This window comes from Dama dama, chromosome 3 (genome assembly GCF_033118175.1).
Source record: "Dama dama isolate Ldn47 chromosome 3, ASM3311817v1, whole genome shotgun sequence".
NCBI classification, from domain to species: domain Eukaryota; kingdom Metazoa; phylum Chordata; class Mammalia; order Artiodactyla; family Cervidae; genus Dama; species Dama dama.
Window position 1 is genome coordinate 61,480,723 of NC_083683.1, and position 22,469 is coordinate 61,503,191.

Consider the following 22,469-nt stretch of genomic DNA (forward strand, 5'->3'; position numbering starts at 1 on the left):
ACACTTTCTCCACTAAAAAGCATTCTGACACATTAACATTACGAAGTCTAACAAAGTAAAATTACCTGCAATACTCCCATTAGTTTTAATTGAAGTTGATTTTTGTGAAAAACAAATTCCATTTTCAATTAAGAGCTAACTTTGAAAGTTACAAACAGCAAAAACATATTGCTGATAACTCTTGCCTAAACTACAGGTGTTCACAAAGTCTTATTTTTCTAGTATTAATAGGAAAATCAGCAACTTACTGTACTATAAAGGGAAAATAATTTCAGTGTGCATACTTCTTAAGAAAACGACCACACATGGTGAACTTTTGGTAGCTTGCCACGTGATTATTTCCAATGTGTTCCATTTTGTAGCCAAAGGTATTAGGAGTTTTACTTAATTAACTAGGAAAAAAAAAATCCGTTAAAACCAGAATATCCTTTTCCCAAACAGTAAAATCGAACTGTTGTTACTACTGTCCATTTTCCATTTCACAAAGGATAAATTAAAATTTCAAAAACATGTACGAGTCTGGAGTGGCAGTAATTTAAAAATTAGGATTTAAGAGCTAGAATCAACATCTGCTGAAATTTTAAAGCTCTTTAGTATAAAAATATTTACTAAGTATAATATATCTAGAGACTGGCAGTTAATTTTTACAACTTAAGTTTTTGGTAGAATTTTTTACCTTGGCAGAAAATGTTACTTCTAAAAAATTGTCACACATTACTATATTTCTTTGTCATGTGGTTAAATACATCTTAAAAGGATTATTAACTAGTTAACTGAATTTTCTGACTGAGGATCTTGTGTATTTCATTAAACTTCAATCATGCCTATCTATATAATCATATTCACATATCTGAAACTGAGTTAGATATAAAAGGTATCAGAATATGCCTTTAAAACCGGTTAGATATGCCCATGTTATTTACCATTTACCCAACAAAAGTGCAAAAACAAACAAAAAAATGACCTGGTTATTTATGGTTATATAAAAATTATGTAAATATCAAACGTTTGTTGAAGTCTCCATATTCCAATTTGTGAAGAATTCCCAATGGTTAAGCAGCTTTAGACATCATTAATTAATATATGACCACATTTTAAAAATTATCATGCAGTGCAACTGACTTTTTTAGGTTAGGCTTTGCCATATCAAATTTCCTTCCTGCCTTAGTTTCATAACGTAACAACTTAAAAACAACCCATATTGAACTGTCTTTGAAAAGAACTTGGTTAAATCTAAACAATTTAAATGTTCTCATCAGTGAACAGCTGTTTTATTCTCCTGAGGAACCATCATGTGCAGAACTGCTAAGCAGAACTTCCAAATAATTATTAAAGACCAGTAAGCAGTATGAGTGATAGACTGTGACTGAACCCACACCTTCCAGGACCAGGACATCACCCACTAGAAGTATGAATTTGATCCGCACGACTTAGCGTTTAAAATTTGAGTACTGTTCTTTTACTAACTTTGTTATATATGTGAATATATACATTATAATATATATCATATATATAAACACAAATCATATTGACTACTAGAAAAGAGCAGAACCTCTTTTGTTAAAAGACTAGAATTTCACCTATATTAGAAAAATTAGCCATTTTGCAAAACTCAAAAAACAAAAAACTACAAGCATTTCACAAGATAAAAAAACTGAAGGTGAAATCCAATATGTAAAGAGAGTTTGGATTTAACTTCAATTAACTAAGACATTCACACAACATATGCATGTCAGTCTCCTATTTGGTCCTAGAGCCTATAGTATTGTAATTTATTGTGAAACCGTGAAACCAAATACTTAAAATATATCCACAACATCTATACCACGGTAATGCATAGTACATAATATACTAACAGCTTGAAATAAATTTCTATTACAGTTTTTTGCAAATTATGGTATGATTATCACCTGCCACACACTCTGAAACAGCGCCAACTTCATGTAACGTTTCATGTCCACATACTAATCAAAATCCTTACTGGTAATGAAGTCTTATGCACGATCATCTGAATACTTGAAGTTAAGCTGTTCATCTAATAACCACAGTATGTTATCAATTAAAATCACCTCATATTTGCATGTTAAAGCAGGTAAGTCAAACAGCAGGAAAAATATTTCTAATTCACAGTTTCAAAAATAAAGGGTGCAGTTTTCAAATATCTGAATGCTTAAAACTCATCACTCAACAACTGCCTCCTTCAATACATGTAAACTATGTTTGCACAGCATTAGGAGATGTCTTTTATTTCAGAAGTTAGTTCTTACTGTTACAGGAGCACCACAAATTTGAAGGAATAGGCTACAGTGTGAAAGGAGCTCACTGAAGGATATGTTAAATAAAATTTTAACTACAATGTAAGGTACTGCAAAGCTTTGCTTCCCCCCAAGCACAGATCCTTTCATCAGGAGTAGTCAACACTTACCAAATACAATATGTAAATTAGCTCTAGAAGAAAGGGGGGAAAAAAAATCTCACTCAACTTAAGGAAAATACTATTATTAGCTAACAAACCTGTGATAGCCAGCTTCAGAATTTTCCAAAAAATAAAATTCACACGCATACAGTTACTAGAATCATTTGATATGGAATGTAGAGGTCCAAAGGAAATCAAAGAAAAATCTGACTGAGAATTTCTAAGGGGAAACGCACACACACAAATGGGTAACCAAGAAAAACTGAGTACTTAAATATTCAAATTTTAAATGTCTAAGAAAATTTATAATAGAAAAAGTGGCAAATTGTTGTTTTGACTTGATTTGCTGAAAACACCCGCAAATTCACACTGGCATCAAGAAAACCAAAGTTTCAAAAGTTCACTCCCCTCTCTCTCCAGATACGTGTTTTCTGTGCAAAAATAAATATCTGAAAATTGCACTAATACAATAATACTTATTTTAACTTTTGTATTATGAATAATCTGCACATGCTGCTTTACAGACAATACATATTTGCAAACTTGCTCATGCAAAATTAGTGTGCGCAACAGGGATACTGTTAGTCCCCATACTTAAAAAATGATACCCTATTGTCTCTCTTAAACCGCCAACCCCTCTGAAATGTAACAAGTCTTACACAGGTAATTCTTGTCTGCCAGCTAAAAATCAATTTATGTTGCTGAAACACAGTTACACAAGAAAAAGAAACATGGTTTTTGTCTTGCAGAATTTTTGATTTTTAAATAAGAGAAAATTTATAAAAGAAAGAAATTCATGGTCACAAAATTTTAACATTTTAATCCTAAACATTACAGGGTAAATATACTGGACCCTATCTCCATCAATCCTAACGTTTAGTTGTCATTTTAAATGTTGCCCTAACCACTAAAACATTAGTGGTTTTACAACCTCTGGATTATGGAAATACATATTTCTGAAATAAATGCTACAAAAACAACAATGGAAGAAAGTCAAACTGTCTCCACGAAGGGAAAAAAAAAAGTGGAACATTTTGAAGCTTTTAGATACTTCTCTTTTCATGTCTTATGATTAACCTGTCAAATCAGTGCATCATATATGGTCAATGTAATGGTCCCAGGTTGAACAAATATCTAACTAGTGTCCATTGATTCCAAGTTAGTGGATGATGAATCTTTCTGGATACTTTCAAAGATGGCTGCCAGCTCAGGGTTAGAACTGATCTGTGACTGGAACTCACTCATCAGGGGACTCTTCTCTGCTTCTGGAATGGTTAGCAGCGCTGCCACTGCTCTCATGGCAGATCGCTTTAGTTCATCTTGCTTTTCAAACTCCTGCTTTACTGAGTTTGCTTTTACCTGGAACATTGAGTAAATTTATATTACATGCTATAAAAGGCAGCTCTTACACCAACAAAATCTAAGCACATAAAAATAAAGCAAAGCTACTCTCACATAGATCCAAAAGGCACATTATTCTTCAAGCAGAGGTGTTTTGAAACTTTTTTAGAAATAGCTGTCTCCTTTTAAGGGAATATTTTATATAAGGCCCATTATAAAAACCAGAGTAGGATCTGCTTAGCAAGTCCTACTTTGTCGTCCATCAAACTACTGTTTGATGTTACCATATTTGTTCATTATTCTTCAAACATGTCATGTACTGAAATCTCTGTGCCTTAATTCATATAATCATTTTTGTATGAAAAGTCTTGTTTCACTTTCTGAACCTAAAAATAATCCTGATTTTTCCAAGGTCCATTTTAAATACTGTCACGTGCATATATGAAGCCTTCTATGACTCCCACCCCCATTCGCCTCCTCCAACAGAATTAAACACTTCATCCTCTTTTGTGGCCTTATCACTTTAACCATATCAGTACTTTAAAAATGTGTCACACTGTTACAACAAACTTTTAAGAATAGCATTTAACAGTGGTAAGCTTTCTAAGACATCCACAATTTTTGAAGCTAACTGCTACACAGGGTGCCAGCATAGTTAAATTTGGAAAACCACAGTACAGAATCAACTGAGAATCCTGAACATACCAAGTCTGGCCTAAAGCAACAACATCAGTATTACCTTAGTTGTACACGTGGCACGTAACGGCTCAACAAGCCGGTCCAACCTCTGCAGCACTGCACTTGGACAAAGGGTAGACAATCTCACCAACATCAAAAATGTTAGCATCTATTTCGAATAAAAAAGACAAAATTTAGATTCTGAATTTATTTTCTAAAGACAAATCCCAAATTCTGACAAAGCTTTTAAAAGAAAATGACTAGCCTGTGCCACAATGTTTCATTTTTATGTAGTCTGCCATTTGGAATCACACAGAATTCAAATCTAAGAAATTTTAGCTACAAGTACTAAAGTTATCTTTCATATGGTCCATGAGTACAGAACTAGAAAAGTGATTCTCAATCTTGACTGCACATGATTTAGAGCTGGGGAGCTTTCCAATTTACTTTTTTTTTTTTTTTTACTTCACTCATTGGGATAGGATCATAAACTAACTCTTTTTCAAAAAGTTCATGTGCACCAAATGGAAAAAATCAGTAAGAAGATAACTAGAAGAAAAGCTTTGTAACAAGTTTCTACTGTCTTAGATTTTTCTAAAAAACAAACAAACAAAACCAAAAAGCCTGCTTATTCAGATTAATCCATTAAAGTCCAATAACCCATAGTCTTTTATCTTAAGACTATAAATTATAGAAGGATCCTATTCTTTCAGGGCTCTTTTCACTGAATTCTGGGAAAATCAGGTTATTCCATATTACATTATGGAAACATCAAAGTAAGAGTTCTGATAGTTGAGCTGAATACTGCTCAACTACCACTTCTGCCCTGCTTGATCAAAGGCCCTGAGTAGAAGATTTTTCAAATCACCCTTTTATAGTTCACATTTTAAATAGGAAGATAAAAAGCAGCTATGAGCAAAGATCATGCTCTAAGCCTAAGAGGTGGTAAAATTTCTTTGTGGTTGTGCCTACAGATAGCTTTGTGTATAACATCCTTTAACAACACTCTGATTCTCACTTCCTCCGCCAATGAAAAGGTTTCTGGATTTTCCTATGTGTCAACTGATGTTATTACACTGCACTGCTACTTTGTTTGCATATTAGAGAGTTTCTAACACACCAAAATCATGACAAGTAAACCAATCATTCTCACTGAATAACAAGAGTAAATTACAAAGGTGAAAGTCACTAGCAAAAAGTATTCTTCTAAAACATTTTATCAACAGGCACAAACATCTCACCTTAATGTCATAATGGTCCTTCAAACCATCTTCAACGTGATTAAGAAATTCAAAGATATCAAGTCTATCCAGACAACTATCTAGAAGTGTGTACATACACTCAAAAGCTGCCTTTCTAATATCCAGGCCATCATCAACTGTATGCTTAAACGGACCCATTTCTACCTGTTGAAATACAAAGATATGTAAATATTCTAGAAAGTAAAAGACAAGCTTAGGTGAACAGTGTAATCTAACGTACCTCTCTTATAAGCTCCTTTCTAACTTTTGTTTCATTATAAAGGTGTGGAAGAACAGTATCCAGAAGATCCCTTATTAATGATGGCTTATTATGTGCTGCTGAGTTGAATGTGACCAAAGCTACTCTTCTTACATTTAAATCTGGGTCTTCTAATGTTTTTAGGAAATCACCTGAAGAAGTCAAAGAGAAGCAACATAGTTATATGGCAAGCTTAAAATTAAATATGCATTATATTGATATTTTACTAGTGTTGGTATTATTGCTATTTCTTCAATGTGGATCATGAAATATGATGAAATACTAAGTGAACTATATAATTTCTTTTGACAACAGTTAAACCATCACATCTGAATGTGAGTGCATTTAATTGATAATCCTATGCTCAGCACCTTTAAATGCAGGAGTGAGGGCTCCCAAAGCTCCCAATTACTTTTATAGACAGTAGTTGATAAAAAGGTGGGTGGCAAAGAGAAGTGATGGAGTCAGCAGCCATAAGAACTAGTAACATGAATGACTCTCCTTAAAGTTCAAAATTAGTACTCACACTAAGAAAACTACCAACAGAAGTGGAGTTGTTTTTTTACTCAAAAAGTACTTATTGAGCATTTATGGCATGAGGCACTGGGGATACAGCTGTGGGCAAGTCAAATTTATGCTCATATGAAGTTTACATTATATGTATGCTATAGTTTACATCCCAAAGGTGAAATCTTAAAACCTGAGTTCAAAAGATAAACAAGGGTGGGGACAGATCCACTGCTGGAATACTGTTAACAAGTGTACAATTTATCAGATGACAGAGAAATGTGCCTCCAAAAGCTTATTTTTATCTTTAACAAGAAATGTATAAATTGACACGAGGTCTAAGAGTAGAAAAGAAGGAAACTGAAGCCTAACATAAGACAAAAAAACTAGAGAAAATGCCCAGCCACTCTAAACACAGATATAAGTCTGACTGTTCTTGCACATGGGGGAAAGAATATAGTGCGAAGATCTTTGGAGTCACACAGATGGTGATCCAAACCGCTTCACTTGTCAACTATAAGACTGACTTCTAGCAATTTATCATAGGCAAGAGCCTCAGTTTCCCAGTTTATGAAGTGAGAATTATAAACTTTTAGGGCCACGGAACAGAATAAATAGCATGTACGTTACTGAACACAGGGTCTGGCACATGTATTCATTCGGAGCTATTCATCAATGTTATCTCAACCCTATGATAAGTAATCTTTTAGAATACATGGTGGGGGAAAGGTGCCAGAAGACTTAAATGTATCACAACAGCAATTTGATAAAATGGGAAATGAAACAAAAGCTTCAAACATCATAGATGGGTAACCTCAAGATTGATCACCCAGGCAAGCTCTGACTACAAAAAAGGTTAAGAGACAGCTTGTGTTCAAAATGAATTTAAAGCTCCTCACCTCGGTCTGTTTAGAATTACTATGATGGTAAATTGCTTTTAAGTAAAGCTCCTAAAGTACTGTTATCATTATGGACAAATAGTGACACAATCTAGGATCAGTGGTCCCCAACAACTTGGTCTAGGAATTTCAATTTTAAACAACCAGAATGATCATCATCTAACTGAGTAACTACACCAGTGACGCACACTTGCTGACTGTTGTCAACCTAGAAAGATGTCTCTTGAGATCTAGCACAGGTCTCTTCCTTTGTTCTATCTTGTATAATGCCAAAAATGAGAGTAAACAAAGAAAAAAGAGGGGAGGAGAACAAAGGCAAGAATCTTCTGACAGAGACTTCCTATGAATTCTCTCCACATCTCAGCATTCGCATCCATTGATTCTCTATGCCCCTCTTACTCTGAACTAGTAATCCCTTTGTGTAGTTCATTTAGACCGTGTTTTTGCCCGTTCTGGCCCACTGCAGAATGGAATGAAGCGGCTAAGTTTCTATGCATACCCCTCTATCCTCTCTGCTGATATCCCCATTCTTTTGTCAAGAAAACAAGAAGAATTTAGCTACTAAAGACTCTAGGGAAACTGATGATGAAAACAACGTAGGAAGTTATAAAATCATGAAAAATAATAGAGACGACCTTTTTCTTTCTTGGTTATCTCCTCTTAGGCTGACAGGGCTAAATACCTCAAGAATTATCTTTTTTAGTCTTAAATTTCCACCTTAAATTTAGAAGCCTCCACAGAGCCCCTTGGGAGCTAGAGGGATATAAGTAATAACAGAAAATTCAGCCATCACAGCTCAAATGAGATTCATGTACAACTGGGAAGAACTTCAGACTGGTCAGCTCATGTAACACTTCCCTTTACCCATTAGTTTACTTTAGGTCATTTCCAAAACACTATCATCAAATGTGTAGTTGACTTTAAAGACATCCTAGCATATTTACCTAATTTCAATTATTTGCAAAATTATGTTTTTAATGAAACAATTACCAGATCCTTAAAAGTATTTTAGTTCCTTGGAGATATATTTAGCTACTGAAATGATTTGGGTTTTGACAATTAACTACTATTTATGCAGTATTTTCATCTTCATTTCCACTTACCTATGCAGTTCTTTAATAGGGGATCAATAGGTTGTGGATGATCAGAAATAGTAAACTTCACAGCTGTAACCACTGAGCTTCGGGCATATGATGAACCTAATTAAAAATAAATTTTAAGTCTACTGGTATTTAAGTCTGCTAAAATCCATGGACATCTTTATCATTTTCAAACCACTTCAGGTAACATCAGTGTCTGTAACTCCTTAAAATTCCTTCTCTGATCAAGAAGGTATTTCTTCTTTCCCTCAGGATACTAGTGGAGCAAAGTTTATTCATTTTGTGAAATATAATCTCGCTAGATCTCAAAAGGAACAATTTCTTCCAAGGAGGCAGCCTGAGAAACCAGCAGTGAAGGATCTACCCCTCCTAAAAGGGAACCGGTTTAACCACATCAGCAGATAAGATTATCAAATTTTTTATTAAAAATGGAAGCAATTTCTAAGAATGAATGGCCATTATTACCTTCTCCTTGGATAATAAGGGTTAACACTGGTAAATCTGAAAACTGTTCCCAGAATTTTTCATTTGAATTTAGTTCACCAATTTTAGTACTGTAATTAATATAAGCATGGTACTCTGGCTTTATCAATTCAAGAGACATCTATCTTTTCAACATTAAGACAAGAGAGTAACATTAAAATATATTCAACACTAGAAATGACACCGGATTTATTTAATCATTATCTAACTACACTCCAATTCTTTTAAACAACAAAATATCATTTGAACATGGCTCCATATCATAAGTTCTACATGTAACAAGATACAGCATTAGTCATCTTTCCAGGCAACCAAATACTAATAAGAATTTTTGGGGGGAAGGGGAGGGGAGAGAGGCTCAAAAGGGAGGGGAGATATATATATGTATATATATAATTATGACTGATTCATGTTGTTGTAGAGCAGAAATCAATACAACACTGTAAAGCCATTTTTCTCCAGTCAAAAATTTTTTTCTTAAATAAGAAAATCTAGGTACCCACCTGATATTAAATACCCCTTAAGCCGTGGAAGGAGAGTTTCTGGATCAATTAGAGTGAGTTTGCCTAGACATTCAGCAACAACATTTCTGGTTCCTTCTTCTGCACACTCACAGTGCTTTAGCAATAAGGCCCAGATGTTTTCAACATACGGTTTAAGGCCCAGCACTGACGCAGAGCTAATAATTTCCTTCAAGGAATGAAGCAGTAGATACTGCCTTTTGGGTTGACTGGTTATTTCTTGTAAGACAAACGGCAGGTATTCAGGAAGGTTGCCCACACTAATGCTGCCTAATGCATAGGATGCAGCTGATTTGACTTCTTCACTAGGAGATGAGAAGGCTTCTAATATGACAGACTTTAGTTCCAGCTGCCCACTTAAGTCAATATGATGCCCAACTTCTCCAAGAGACAGTAGAGCTAAGAGGCGAATTGAATCTGTAGACCTTGAGTTCTTCACATCTTGAATAAACTGACCTACTACAGCTGGTCCTTCTTTAGGGCATGCCCGAGTAAGAGCAGCTACACATTTGGCAATAGAATAATAAGACTGCTTGTGAGTAAGAGCTGTGCTCTGAGAATAAACTGGGCCAGTGAGCATGCGCAACAAATCCATATATCCTAGATTATTTGTTCCAGTAACAACCAGAGCTTGGAAAAAGTCTAGCATGGCGCTAAGAGCTCCCCCTTGCAATAAAGGTGATCTAACAAGTCCAATAAGTTCATTGAGAATGGATCCACTTATCTTTGAAAGGGAGGAGGGATACACTTTTGCTAGTGTGGTTAGAAAACTGATAGCCATCTGTGAAACATGCATATCACTCTCGCTGATAAGAGGTGGGAGCTCATCTAGAACTGCATCAATCATGGCAGCAGTCAAGCTGTCACTGTAGTTTTTAATCAGAATATCTAGAGCAGAAAGCGTACCCAGTTTCAAAGCTCTCTGGTTTTTCCTGAGAAACGAGGCAAGGATAGGAACCCCTTCTCCCAGGACAGGCCTCAAATCTATCTTCAAAGGGGACCCGGCAATCAGTGTCAACGCCTTCACTGTAGTTAACCGTGTAATCTCATTCTTCAGTCTCTCCAAGAAAATCTGAAGTGTATTAGGCAAATCAGAGCCCAAATTGTCTCCAAGGTTGCAAATAATTTGTCCCATACAGGAAATAGCCCTTTCCTTGACTTCCTGATCAATGTCAGCTGCTTTTAACCTCTTAATGGTACAGGTAAATAGATCTTTGATGTAAGGAGTCGCATCAAACGAGGAAGGCTGATCTAAAGGACGAATTACTTTGACAAGTTGTTGAGTAACAAGAAGAGCTTCAGATGTAATCTTGTAAAATGGGTCTCCAACACAAGCCACCACTGGGGGGACCAAAGCTTGAACGTGAGGATGGAAGACTTGAGGAGAGTGGTTACAGAGGATTACATACAGACAGGACAAAGCATCGATCTTCAAATTTGATGAGCTTGATTTATCATTCAGTGAGAAAATGATTCCTAAAAACCCAACCAAAAAAGAAAAATCCAGTCTTTTTATGCATGACAACTTTATGAAAGCAAAAATATAAAACTAATCCCTAAAAGACTGCTGAAGTTTCCACTTTATATTATCTCTAAAGTAATAGAAATTCCACAAGCTCTGATAAATATTAAAGTAAAATATTTTAGGGTATGGTTTTATTTTTACTTTTAACTTTAGATATTCAATATTCCTATTAAAAAGTTAGTTCCATGTGCAAATTAAGTTGTCACAAATCATCCTTTTCAAGGAAACAATTATTTAAGCTTATCTAAGTCTTAATAAATTCCCAAAAGTGATATACTATTTCTTGCATACCTGGTACAAGTACAGGAATGTGTTGTGTTAGGGCCCCGGGTAATACATTTACCAGTTCAGTTAACATGTTAAAACAACACTGTCGGGTCTTCACGCTTTTCTCTTTCATCTGTTTGTGCAGAGCTTTAACTATGTTTGGAACCTGTAATTATCAAGTGCTCGTTAGCTGGTTCAGTTATTAGTACTTCCTCAGTTCACTTAACACAAATTACAAGGGATGGGGACAAATGGAAGAATTTTTCTGGTCAAATTCCTAATTCTGCTAACCGCTAACAATTTGTTCGATACAAACTTTGTTGCATCTACTATACATGTTCTCTTGTAACTATATTTGCTTGATACTGATAAATAGAGAAAAGCTATCATTAGCTTTCTACAGAGCAACAGAATAGCCTTTCTTGATTAATTTTACTCATGAAATGCACAAGACTAAATAGAAATCTAAATAATAATTTTCAACCAAGACTTTAGGAACATAATTTATAAACTTAAATAGTACATATAAGCAATTAAAGGAAAAAAGACAAATTATGGAAACGAAATCATTAAATGGGTCCTTGTTTTTGCTTTTCGTTGGCTCTTACAATGAAATCAACCTCACTTCAAATGTAGTTACAAGCAGCAGGAATATGAGTCAAAGACGTCACTTCTATACTTTCTAATGTTAGTGAAACCTAAATAGGGTATTTGCTAATAAGTCTTAAGGATAGCAGGATACAGACACATACCATATTGAACAATGATGTGAGAACTAGAGGCAAAAGAAAACACCTATCTAATTAATTCATCATAGCACCATCAAAATTTTTTGTGATTTTTATCTGCTTTCCATATACTTAAGTAAATTACTTATGTCTTGGATACACTTTCTTTTTCTTCTACAATTAATCTTCAGTGTTCACCTTTAAGTTCACCACAATCTTTTAAAATTTTTACTACTTAAAATAGCTATGACATGTACATCCCTTCTCCTGGTTTAGTTGTTTAGTCTCTCTCAAGATCTCTTCTGTAATCCATAAAAATGGACATATATGTACCCCATGGGGCTGCTTTAGAGACTACATATAAGATAGGAAAATGCCTAGTGTGTACTAAATATTCAGTAAATGGGGACTATACAGACCTAATATTTAGATCCTAAAAAAGATGTCCTAAAGTGAAAAAATATGTATTTTATCAATAATAGGTGGCATATAAAATCAGTAATAATATCAATAATGATACATGGCATATAAAGCCTGTGTGGTAGGCTTCACTGTATGTTTAAACAGAGCATATCATTTCCACCTTGGGTAGACAGTTTTAAGTAAACCATTACTACAAATGAGAAAAGTGAGGCTTAATAAAATGTCTAAATAAATTGTCCAAGACCACACACACACAGAGTCCTAATTTCTCTAAATTAGAAGAGAAAGAAGCTATGAACACAAGTAGTCCAATTCTACTGCCTTAAGATTTCTCCATTAATACATTAAAGATAATGATATTTTATTGAATCTTAAAGCTAATATTGTTCAGCCAAGAAAAATCAAGAAAACTTCAATCAGAATAAATTGTAAGTAATGTTATATGAGGATCCATAAACTATTATACAAACATATCCCAGAAATGTTTCTCTAAAACTATTCTGGAACTCCTATTTCCATACAAAAACACCATTTTAAAAGATCACATTTACTAGCAGGACTTTCAAAACCACGCTTTAAACTGACCTGACTCTGAAGCATTGTTAAAGGTGTTTCTCCCTGTTCCATTGCGTCAGGATCACACAGCCAACTTTGCACAGGACGAGTTTGCTTCAAGAGAGAAAGGTACGCATGAAATACATCTGCCTTTACATTCTCTTCACGCTCTTTAAATCTGGATATCAGTGCAGGAGAGACGGTCTTGTAGAATTCTGGAAGCATTTCATGCCTTGTGCTAACTACAGCATCCAAGCACTTAGCAGCTGCACGTCTCACTTTCCAACTCATGTCATCATCGTCACTGTATTCATCATCACTCCCTAAAGAGAAGTTTTAATGTTAACAGACTATTAAACATAAGAAAAGTTTAATACAGAAAGTAAACTGATACTCATAACTAAGATAGTTTTCTAACTTTTAAGATATACAGCCAGAGATAGGTTTAAAAAGAACCAGTTCATAAACCAGAAGCAGTGTTTACTTAAAAATCTACATATAAACCTCTAAAGAAAAATGATCTGATTGTGTTTTTAATTTGTTAAACATGTTCTCGTTGATGGATAATGAGCTGCTTATTAACTATCATTTATTAACACATTAAACTCTTCAGATTACAAATACGTGTAAATGTCCCAACCTTTTAAAAGTTTAAATAATAACAATTGAATAAAAGTTCAATTCAAAAGATTCACTTGACACTTCAGGAAAATCAAACAACTGGGAAGTTTGTAAGATAAACCATAAAAAAAAAAGATCACCAATGGCATATCACACTGTGAAACTAATTTTTCAGGGGAGAAAAAAGAATCCTGACATTAGCTTTGTTTGTGGCTACATGGCTTTCCACTAAATTTGTTGATGGGCTATTAGGAACAAATATGCATATGATCAACTTATCAAAATATTATCTTAATATAGCTTAAAGAAGCTATACTTTCTCAGTTACAACAATAAAATGCTGTCCACAGAATAGAGCACTAGCTTCTCCAAACTCCTGCTAAACATTACAATATTCTAAGCTTAAGTATTAATAATTCCGTCTCACTTATACCAAATACTGTTAAATCAAGGCATTTGATTTGAAGAAAAATTACAGGGCACTATCAAGTAGACTATTTAAAGCAAATAAGTAAAAGAAAAATTTCCAGTGGCAACCCAACTATGGGAATAACTTTACAGAAATATACTTTATTGAAGAAGCTATAAAAATTAAATAGCCTAATAACTAAAATTATGGCTATATAAGTCACAATAACACTATGATAAAAAAATATTAGGTATCAGAAAATGATGAGGTGCAATACAGAAAGAAAGAATGCTAAAAAGGGAGATAGGAGTATGCAGTATGGGAAAGTCCTGAGATGGGCGACTGGATGAGGGAGATATGTAAAAGAAGTGATCAGGTATAACCCCAAAGTTTTTGGCCTGAGAAACTAAGGAGAATAGAGGTGCTATTCTGAGATGGAGAAGTATAAAGAAGAAACAGGTTAATGACCAGGCAGTGGAGGAAGGGTGGGAAGAAGATATTTTGGACATCTGGGCAGTGCACCAATTAAGCAGTTTTGCATATATGAACATGGAATTAACAGGAAAGATCTGGGATAAAGTTTGGGTTTTCAGCATATTCATATTAAAGCCAAAAGACTAGATGAGATCAACAAGATTACAAGAAGTCAAGAACTGAGTCCAGAAATACTCCAATTTAGTGATCACGGTGATGAAGAGGAATCAGCATAGGGACAGAGAAGGAATAATCACAAAGACAGGACTAAAACCAGGAGAATGTGATTTTGTGGCAGTTAAATAAGGAAATGGTGTTGGAAACTGAGGAACAGGCAGAGTCAAACATCTGAGGTCACGAGCAATCACTGCAAGACTGGATTCAAAAGAAAACGGGGAAAAAGGAGCTGGAGAGCATTTATTCTTTTGAGTTCTGTTATAGTGCAGAGAAACTGAGCAGTATCTGTTAAGAGTCTAAGATGAGATCAAGAGAGCGTTTTTGTACCTTTCTTTTTTTTAAGATGGATGAAATTACAGACTTTAGAGCAAAGGCATTACCTAAATTCATTCAAAGAATCAAACTTAAAAGTATAATTAACAGGAAATCCAAAAACGCATAACCCAATAACTTACTTAAACATTGCTATTATGATTCTTTAAACAGAACAGAGACAACTACACATGAGCAACCCTGTGCCCTTTGCTGCTCCTTTCCAGTAAGTACCACAAATCTCAGCACCACCAAGTCAATCTCAGGGACCTCAGAAATACTTGTATTATTCACGAAAGTTAAGTGGGGCCTCAAATAATACTTAAAATTTCTCATTAAAAGTAACTGCATAAGACAAACCAAACTGCTAGGAATATGTTATCTATAGGTACAATTTTAAAAATAAGATTCATTTCCCTCCTTACAAAAACACTGTGTAATCACTGATAAGTGCTTGCCAAAAGAAAAATACTTAGTAACTTTTTTTCAGCTTATTTAAAAAAATTAAATTGGGACAGAGTAATTTTGTTATCTACTTTTCATTCAACTTACTAACTGCTGTAACAAGTATTTACCTAGAACATGATTTTGAAAATGCTGCATATAGCTCAATACCTGGATGTGCCATAACTAAATCGACTTGCTCCTGCTGAGTATCGTGGTTATTCACACTTTCTTTATTATAGGCAAGCAAGCAAACAGTACATTCTGAGGCTAAGAATCATCTCCATCCATAATTAGTTCTTTCATGAAAATATAACAAATCCTTCTACTTAATTTGAAATACCTTGGTCGTCATCATCACCACCATCTGCATCCATGGCGTTTTCATCTTCATCTTCATCATCATAATTATAATTAGGATCGTAAGTAAGATACTTAAGACATATATTTATAATGGTAGAAACATGGGGATACACTTCCTTAGGACATCTGTAGAAAAAACAAAAGCTGCCTTGAATAATTGTACTTATCTTCTTGATTCAATATCTGTCAACTTTATTACCAGATTTTGTCTTCCCTTTAACATAACATTGGAAAAGTAGTCTCCAGCCTTTTCAACACCAAAGATCCTTCATCCTTCCCTCTCACTGACTTCATGTTTTAGAAGAGATTTACTTTCCAAATTACTCTTTTTTAATCGATTTTAAGATGAACTCTTCCCTCCCACCACCACCACCACCATTTTAACACTTTTGAAGTCAGGAGGATTCTTACAATAAACGGTGTGACACGGTTAGTGTGGGGTCACACAGAGAGAGATCTGTACACACTCTATCTTTTCCACATACAGCTATAACACAAAGGCCAAATAAATGCATTCTTCAGTAACTAGCATTACTGGTGAAAATGGCAGGGTACATTAATTTAGGTTTGGTCTTATAACAAACTGCTTACTATTACTACAAACAGCAACAGTCAAGTCACAAAACGCTGTGCTACAATGCTGTCAATTCTAGCCAGGAGTGGGGGGAAAAAAAAAAACAATCTCGCTACTTAGCCAGTGTGATCTTCTCACACATAAATACAGTTATTATTAGAACCAAGGTTTTCAAACTGAGAATCACTGCCCTAGCAAAATAGATGTAACAGATCTCAAAATTGTTGAGGAGATACAAAATTCACTAGTATGTATTTCTGACCAGATAATTAATTTGTTCTGGTAAACCACATTAAGACAACTGAAAGACAATTATATAGACCTTTCCCAAGTTCTTTAAGTTCTAACAGTAAGGAGGAAACATTTCAAAATAAATGTGACAACTGTATTTTAAAATAAAGATGATATTCACCTCAAATACTATATTGTTATCACTTATTATTTAAAACTTAATTAAAACATCTGAAATCCAAAATTCAACCCAGCTGTGAGTAAAATAATCCATTTTTCCTCACCCACCAAATCTAGATGTTCATTATTATTCTATTCTTAAGAAAAAAATTTATTTGAAACATAGAGATCTTAAAAACTTGCCTTCTCACAAATGATTCAAAGGCTTGAATGCAGTACTCTCTTAATTCATCGTCATCTACATTACAAAATTTTACCACCAAAGGAATTATCTTCTCAAGGTATTCACCTAAGAAAAGCATATTGGTTCTTATAAATATTCATTAATATGTTTTAAAGAAAATTTTTAATTATATAAATATTTCTTACCTATTCTATGACCAGCTTGCCTACTAATAGCAGCAATACATTGTATGTAGGTTCTTGTTGTTGACATGGAATCATTTTTTGACAACTCTGACAACAGATGTTCAATAAGATCGACAAAAACTATATTTCCACAGCTCATAACCAGATGGCCAAGAGCAATAATGGTTCTTTTCCTCACTGCAAGTCTAGGGCTGGTCAACTGGGGGAGCAGACAGGTCAGAATTGAAGGATGGAAATTAACAAGAAGTCCTCCTTGCCTTAAAATAAAATAAGAAGAAAACAAATAAATTCAAGATGTCCAAGAACTACTACAATTTCTGCCCTCTGACCATCTCTCGATTACTTCTTCTCCCCATTGTCTTTTCTCTACAAATCTATACACTTAGTTTCAACCACTTTGTTGGTTCACCTCCTCTCTCTCTCAAATCATTTCACATGTGCAGTTCAGTGACTCAACAGCAGTCAAACACCTGTGTCCTGTGCCAGTACAGTGCTGAGTCACACACAGGACAAAAGGTCTAACTGAATTCCCACCACTTATCACATCAGTAAGACTCCACTCAGTCAGAATGATCTCTGACTACCTTCTATTCATTCTATAGTCTGGAATACTAGAATTTAATGTTTCCCAACTCAAGACTACTCATATACTCTGATATAGTCTATCCTTTAGTACATACACCTGTGCTCTAACCACTTTACAAAACTAAATCCAGATGCGGTTTCCATAACAAACTTGTCAAAGTACACTATACTCTGCGTTAATATTTAGTCCAACTCTGCCTTACATTACAGCCATTTGTCTCATCGCCTATAGTGAAGTGTAAGCTTTTTGTGTGCTCGGATAGCTCTTCGCTTTTACGGTGTATTTGTACCACATGAAGGCACTTGATTATTTTCAAGTTCAAGTGAATTAGCCACAAGTAATGATGACTGTATTCAAGAAAATAAAGGGTAAAACAAAATATAAAAACTGTGCTGAAATATTTAAATTACAAATTTTATTATTTTTCAAGCTACAAGAAATATCCTTGCTATGTAATATTACATAAGTATAATTAGCTTTTTTCTTCCCTCACCCCTAACCACACATTTATAAAACAATTTAAATATGAATAATTTGACCAAGTTTTATTATATTTATCAGAAAGTGTTAATAAATCCAAGTATCTGTATATAAGTAATAGAAACCACAGTCATGTTTACCTGCTTAACATATCAGCCATGATATCTAAGGCTTCTAGCTGAACAGAGACATCTTCCTGCTTTGCTATTGCACTGGTAAGACGCCCAGTAATCTTTTTACATACATTAGCAGCTAATGCAGAGCCTGCATGAAAAAGGAACCATAATAATTTCAAAGCAAGTATGTTGAATTCCACCTTAAATTCATTCTAGTTACTAAACATTCAGCAACTCTAAACTTGATTTAAAAACTGACTCGAGATCCCATGTCAGAAAAATGTTTCAAAATAGGCTGTTGTTTTTCAATAAGTTATTAGACATAAACAAGAATTAGAGATAACTGCAGAAGAGTACATAAAACAGGGAAAACAATATCAATTCAGTAAACTCATACTGCACAACTATTTCTGTGCACCAGTGGGAATGCTAGCTATGGAGCTATTAGCAGCTATAATGTTTACACCTCTAAACTGGAAAGCACATTAACATTTTTCTCTACTTGAGTCATCTTTAGTAGTAACCTGATGAGAACCTTTCCAATCTAAGTAGAAATGTTGTTCCAGGAGACCCATCAATAAAGGTTATTAATGGTTTAAAGTAGATCTGTATTGTTACTGACCAGAGAGAGGAAAAAAAGGAAAAAGAAACTGTGAAAGTAAAAATTTGCGTGGTTAACAGAATTCCTGTTAGAGCCAGAAATCAGCTAAAAACAAACATGTTTCAATGAGAGGGAAAAAATGAGGAAAATTATCAATATAACTAATAAAAGGACGCTTGCTCCTTGGAAGAAAAGTTATGACCAACCTAGACAGCATATTGAAAAGCAGAGACATTACTTTGCCAACAAAGGTCCATCTAGTCAAATCTTTGGTTTTTCCAGTGGTCATATATGGATGTGAGAGTTGGAAGAACTGATGCTTTTAAACTGTGTGGTTGGAAAAGACTTGGGAGTCCCTTGGACAGCAAGGAGATCCAACCAGTCAATCTTAAAGGAAATTAGTCCTGAATATTCACCAGAAGGACTGATGCTGAAGCTGAAACTCCAGTACCTTGGCCACCTGATACAAAGAACTGACTCATTGGAAAGACCCTGATGCTGGGAAAGACTGAAGACAGGACGAGAAGGGGACAACAGAGGATGAGATGGTTGGATGGCATCACCAAATCAATGGACATGAGTTTCAGCAAGCTTCAGGAGTTGGTGATGGACAGGAAGCCTGGCATGCTGCAGTCCATGAGGTCACAAAGAATCAGACGTGACTGAGCAACTGAACTGAATACAACTATAAATAACATACTTCAGAGTTGGTGAAATATTTTTGAAGTAACTAATTAGTAAGGGTAAAGTGTGATACAGTGAAGAAAAAAAAGCCCATCACCTCTGGGTTAAAAAAATAATGGGTATGAATCTTCTTCACCTAACAAGTTAATCAAAACTTTGGATGAACTGACCTAATCTCTCTGAATTTCAATTCTCTTATCAACAATCTACATCATTATTAAGACCTCCCACGACTGACGTTTAGACAAAGTAAAATAGTACATATGCATCATCTAGCATGACGGCACAGTGATTAATAAATATCAAGTAAATGAATGAAAACTACATACTGAGACTACATTTTTACCAATATACATCTTTCCATGAAAGAGTAATTTCACTCCATTTGCAGATGAAACAGTAACTTTAGACTGTTAATTTAAGCCCATAGCTTAGTAGTCAAGACCAATTCTAAAACTTACATAAAAATTTCTGTTGGAGATCAAAAGCTAATTACTTGACAAATTCATTAACTGTAACTGTTCTAAACTTTTTTAAATTGTTAAGTAGTTATAAAAGGCTAAGCCTGAATTAAAGAAACTAGTAAACTGAAATCTTTCATAGCTATCTTAATAGTGTTAAGTTTTACACCATAAATTCTAGTGCAAAGCAAAATTAATACTGAAAATGGAAAGCTAATCAAAATAACTCATGATTTTAGTTATCTTTTCTCTCATTGCATACACTGGTTTAACTCTTTTCTGCAAGTCACTGTACATGCAATGATATAAAATCAAGTTCCAACATCAAAAATTTTCAGAACTGGCACTCCAAAGAAATACTTAAATTCAATCAAAATAACTGAATTTATTTTTAAGCAAAAATAAGACTCTAGAGTCTTTTCCCTTCACTGTTCAAAGGAATGTTTACAAAGATCTCTCTCTCTCTGTGACCAGGAGAAAAAAAAATTAGAGGAGAAACACTTCCATTTATAAAAGGGAAATAGAAGGAAAAAATACTCTTGCTTACCACTGGAAGCTGGAGGAAGTTCTCCAATTACTGTTTTGAGGCCAATACTTGAAATATCTCGAAGCTGTTCTTTATCAGAAAGCATGTTAGTGCAGAGGGTATCTACAATTGTCTCTACTTGGTATTCTTTCACTTTACTCACTAAAGGACCAAGACTGTAACACAAAAAGAAAAAAAAAAATTTAACCTAGATAAAAAAACAGAAAAACAGACAAGTAGTATATGAATAAGAGTATTAAAAATTCTTGATTAATAAGCTTCTTGAAGTTTCCAATTTCTTCCCACTTATCTTCTTCATAGTATCATGAAACTCAAGATGCTTTCACCTGACCCCCACCCTTGGCAAACCCTTCAAATACACATCTTGTAACAATAAAAAAGCTAATTAGGAGTCTGTTCCTAACAAGAATCCCATGATTTACCTGCAATAGAAATTCCATCCAACCTATCACATTTTGCCAACTGTGATCCTTTCTTCCTACCATCTAACACCAACTTCATTCAATTCATAAGCCCAAGAATTTATATTTCTTTTATTTTCTTGTTTTAAGCATCAAGCAATCAGTTGCAGAAAGCAAACAATCAGAACCTCTCCATGCCTCCAAAGCGTCTTGTATGTCTTTCACATTAGTACCTCATACTGCTATTATTTAGCACTGCAGGTAAGTCTGCCGGCTGAGGATGAAGGCAAGCTCTCCTTCTGTCCTTCCCACAGAACTTAGCACATAGATAATACTCGGGGCATGACTGTCCATTGAAGAGCCAGAGTACTCAAGACTACTGAATAACAAAAGTATGGCCCTGATCTTCAAAAATTTACCATCTGGTTGGTGAGGTAAGGAACTCACATATAACTATTTTAGAAATTAACTGAAAGCATTCACTACTCTACGCAACTGGAAAAAAAAAAAAAAGAAAACTTTTAAATGCAATGTTAGTATTTATTCACAGACAGGAGACCACACCTCAGAGACAAATTTTAGGTACTGGCATTTACTGGATAGTTAGAAAAAAGAGCATTTAAGGATCAGATGCTAGAATGAATACAATACACACTAAAGAGATGAGAAGTCAAAAGACTTGCCTGACTTAGTCATTACTCATATTAAACTTTCAAGGTCGCTTTTCAAGGACCCCAAATCAAACTTCGATTTGTTGCTATAAAATATTGCCTCAAAAAAGGTATTAAAAAAAAAAACAAAACAAACCAACACGGACTTCTCTGTTGGTCCAGTGGTTAAGACTCTGCCTGCCAATGCAGGGGACATGGGTTCGATCCGGCTCCAGGAAGATTCCACATGCCCCGGGGCAACTAAGCCCATGGGCCACAACTACTGAGCCTGCGCTCTTCAACAGAAGCCAGCCTCAATGAGGAACCTGCGCACCACAACCAGGGCGGCCCCTGCTCGCCACAGCTAGAGAAAGCCCGCGCACAGCAATGAAGGCCCAAAGCAGCCAACAAAATAAATAAAAACCAACAACAACAAAAGAAATAGAAAAAAGGCAAAATGGCATGCTGAAAGCTTCCTACATCAATATTTACAATAAACAATGAACTCAAAAAACAATGCCATCAAAGGGAAGAAATTATGAAACTGAATAGAAGGAAAAAAAGCAAGACTTAACCATCTGCTGTCTACAAGGCACATAATTTAAAAATAAAAACAGACTAAAAGCTGAAAGTGTAGAAAAAAGATACACTATGCAGATACTAATCTAAAAAAAAACTGGGGCAGCTATATTAACATAAGAAAAAATATATTCCAAGATACAGTATATTTAAAAAGGAACATTTTTACTCATAAAAACATCAGGAAGACATAATAATAAATATGTATGCCTCTAATCATACAGCTTTAAAATACATGAAGCAAAAATTGACATTATTAAAGAGAGA

At 34.7% G+C, this 22,469-nt stretch overlaps 1 protein-coding gene across 1 annotated transcript in view; it reads right to left on the minus strand.

The window, feature by feature from the left end:
• Nucleotides 1-3,216: 3,216 nt before the first annotated feature.
• The window catches only part of CAND1 (cullin associated and neddylation dissociated 1), a 34,305-nt gene continuing 15,052 nt past the window's right edge, over nucleotides 3,217-22,469 (minus strand). The window contains exons 3-15 of the mRNA XM_061130616.1: nucleotides 20,573-20,727; nucleotides 18,304-18,427; nucleotides 17,098-17,354; nucleotides 16,912-17,017; nucleotides 15,724-15,869; nucleotides 12,974-13,266; nucleotides 11,262-11,403; nucleotides 9,428-10,921; nucleotides 8,445-8,540; nucleotides 5,918-6,087; nucleotides 5,677-5,841; nucleotides 4,497-4,604; nucleotides 3,217-3,775 (exon numbers count right to left, since the gene is read on the minus strand). Of these exons, the coding sequence (XP_060986599.1) occupies nucleotides 3,551-3,775; nucleotides 4,497-4,604; nucleotides 5,677-5,841; nucleotides 5,918-6,087; nucleotides 8,445-8,540; nucleotides 9,428-10,921; nucleotides 11,262-11,403; nucleotides 12,974-13,266; nucleotides 15,724-15,869; nucleotides 16,912-17,017; nucleotides 17,098-17,354; nucleotides 18,304-18,427; nucleotides 20,573-20,727 (3,481 nt within the window). The 3' untranslated portion in view covers nucleotides 3,217-3,550. The remainder of the gene's footprint in view (nucleotides 3,776-4,496; nucleotides 4,605-5,676; nucleotides 5,842-5,917; nucleotides 6,088-8,444; nucleotides 8,541-9,427; nucleotides 10,922-11,261; nucleotides 11,404-12,973; nucleotides 13,267-15,723; nucleotides 15,870-16,911; nucleotides 17,018-17,097; nucleotides 17,355-18,303; nucleotides 18,428-20,572; nucleotides 20,728-22,469) is intronic.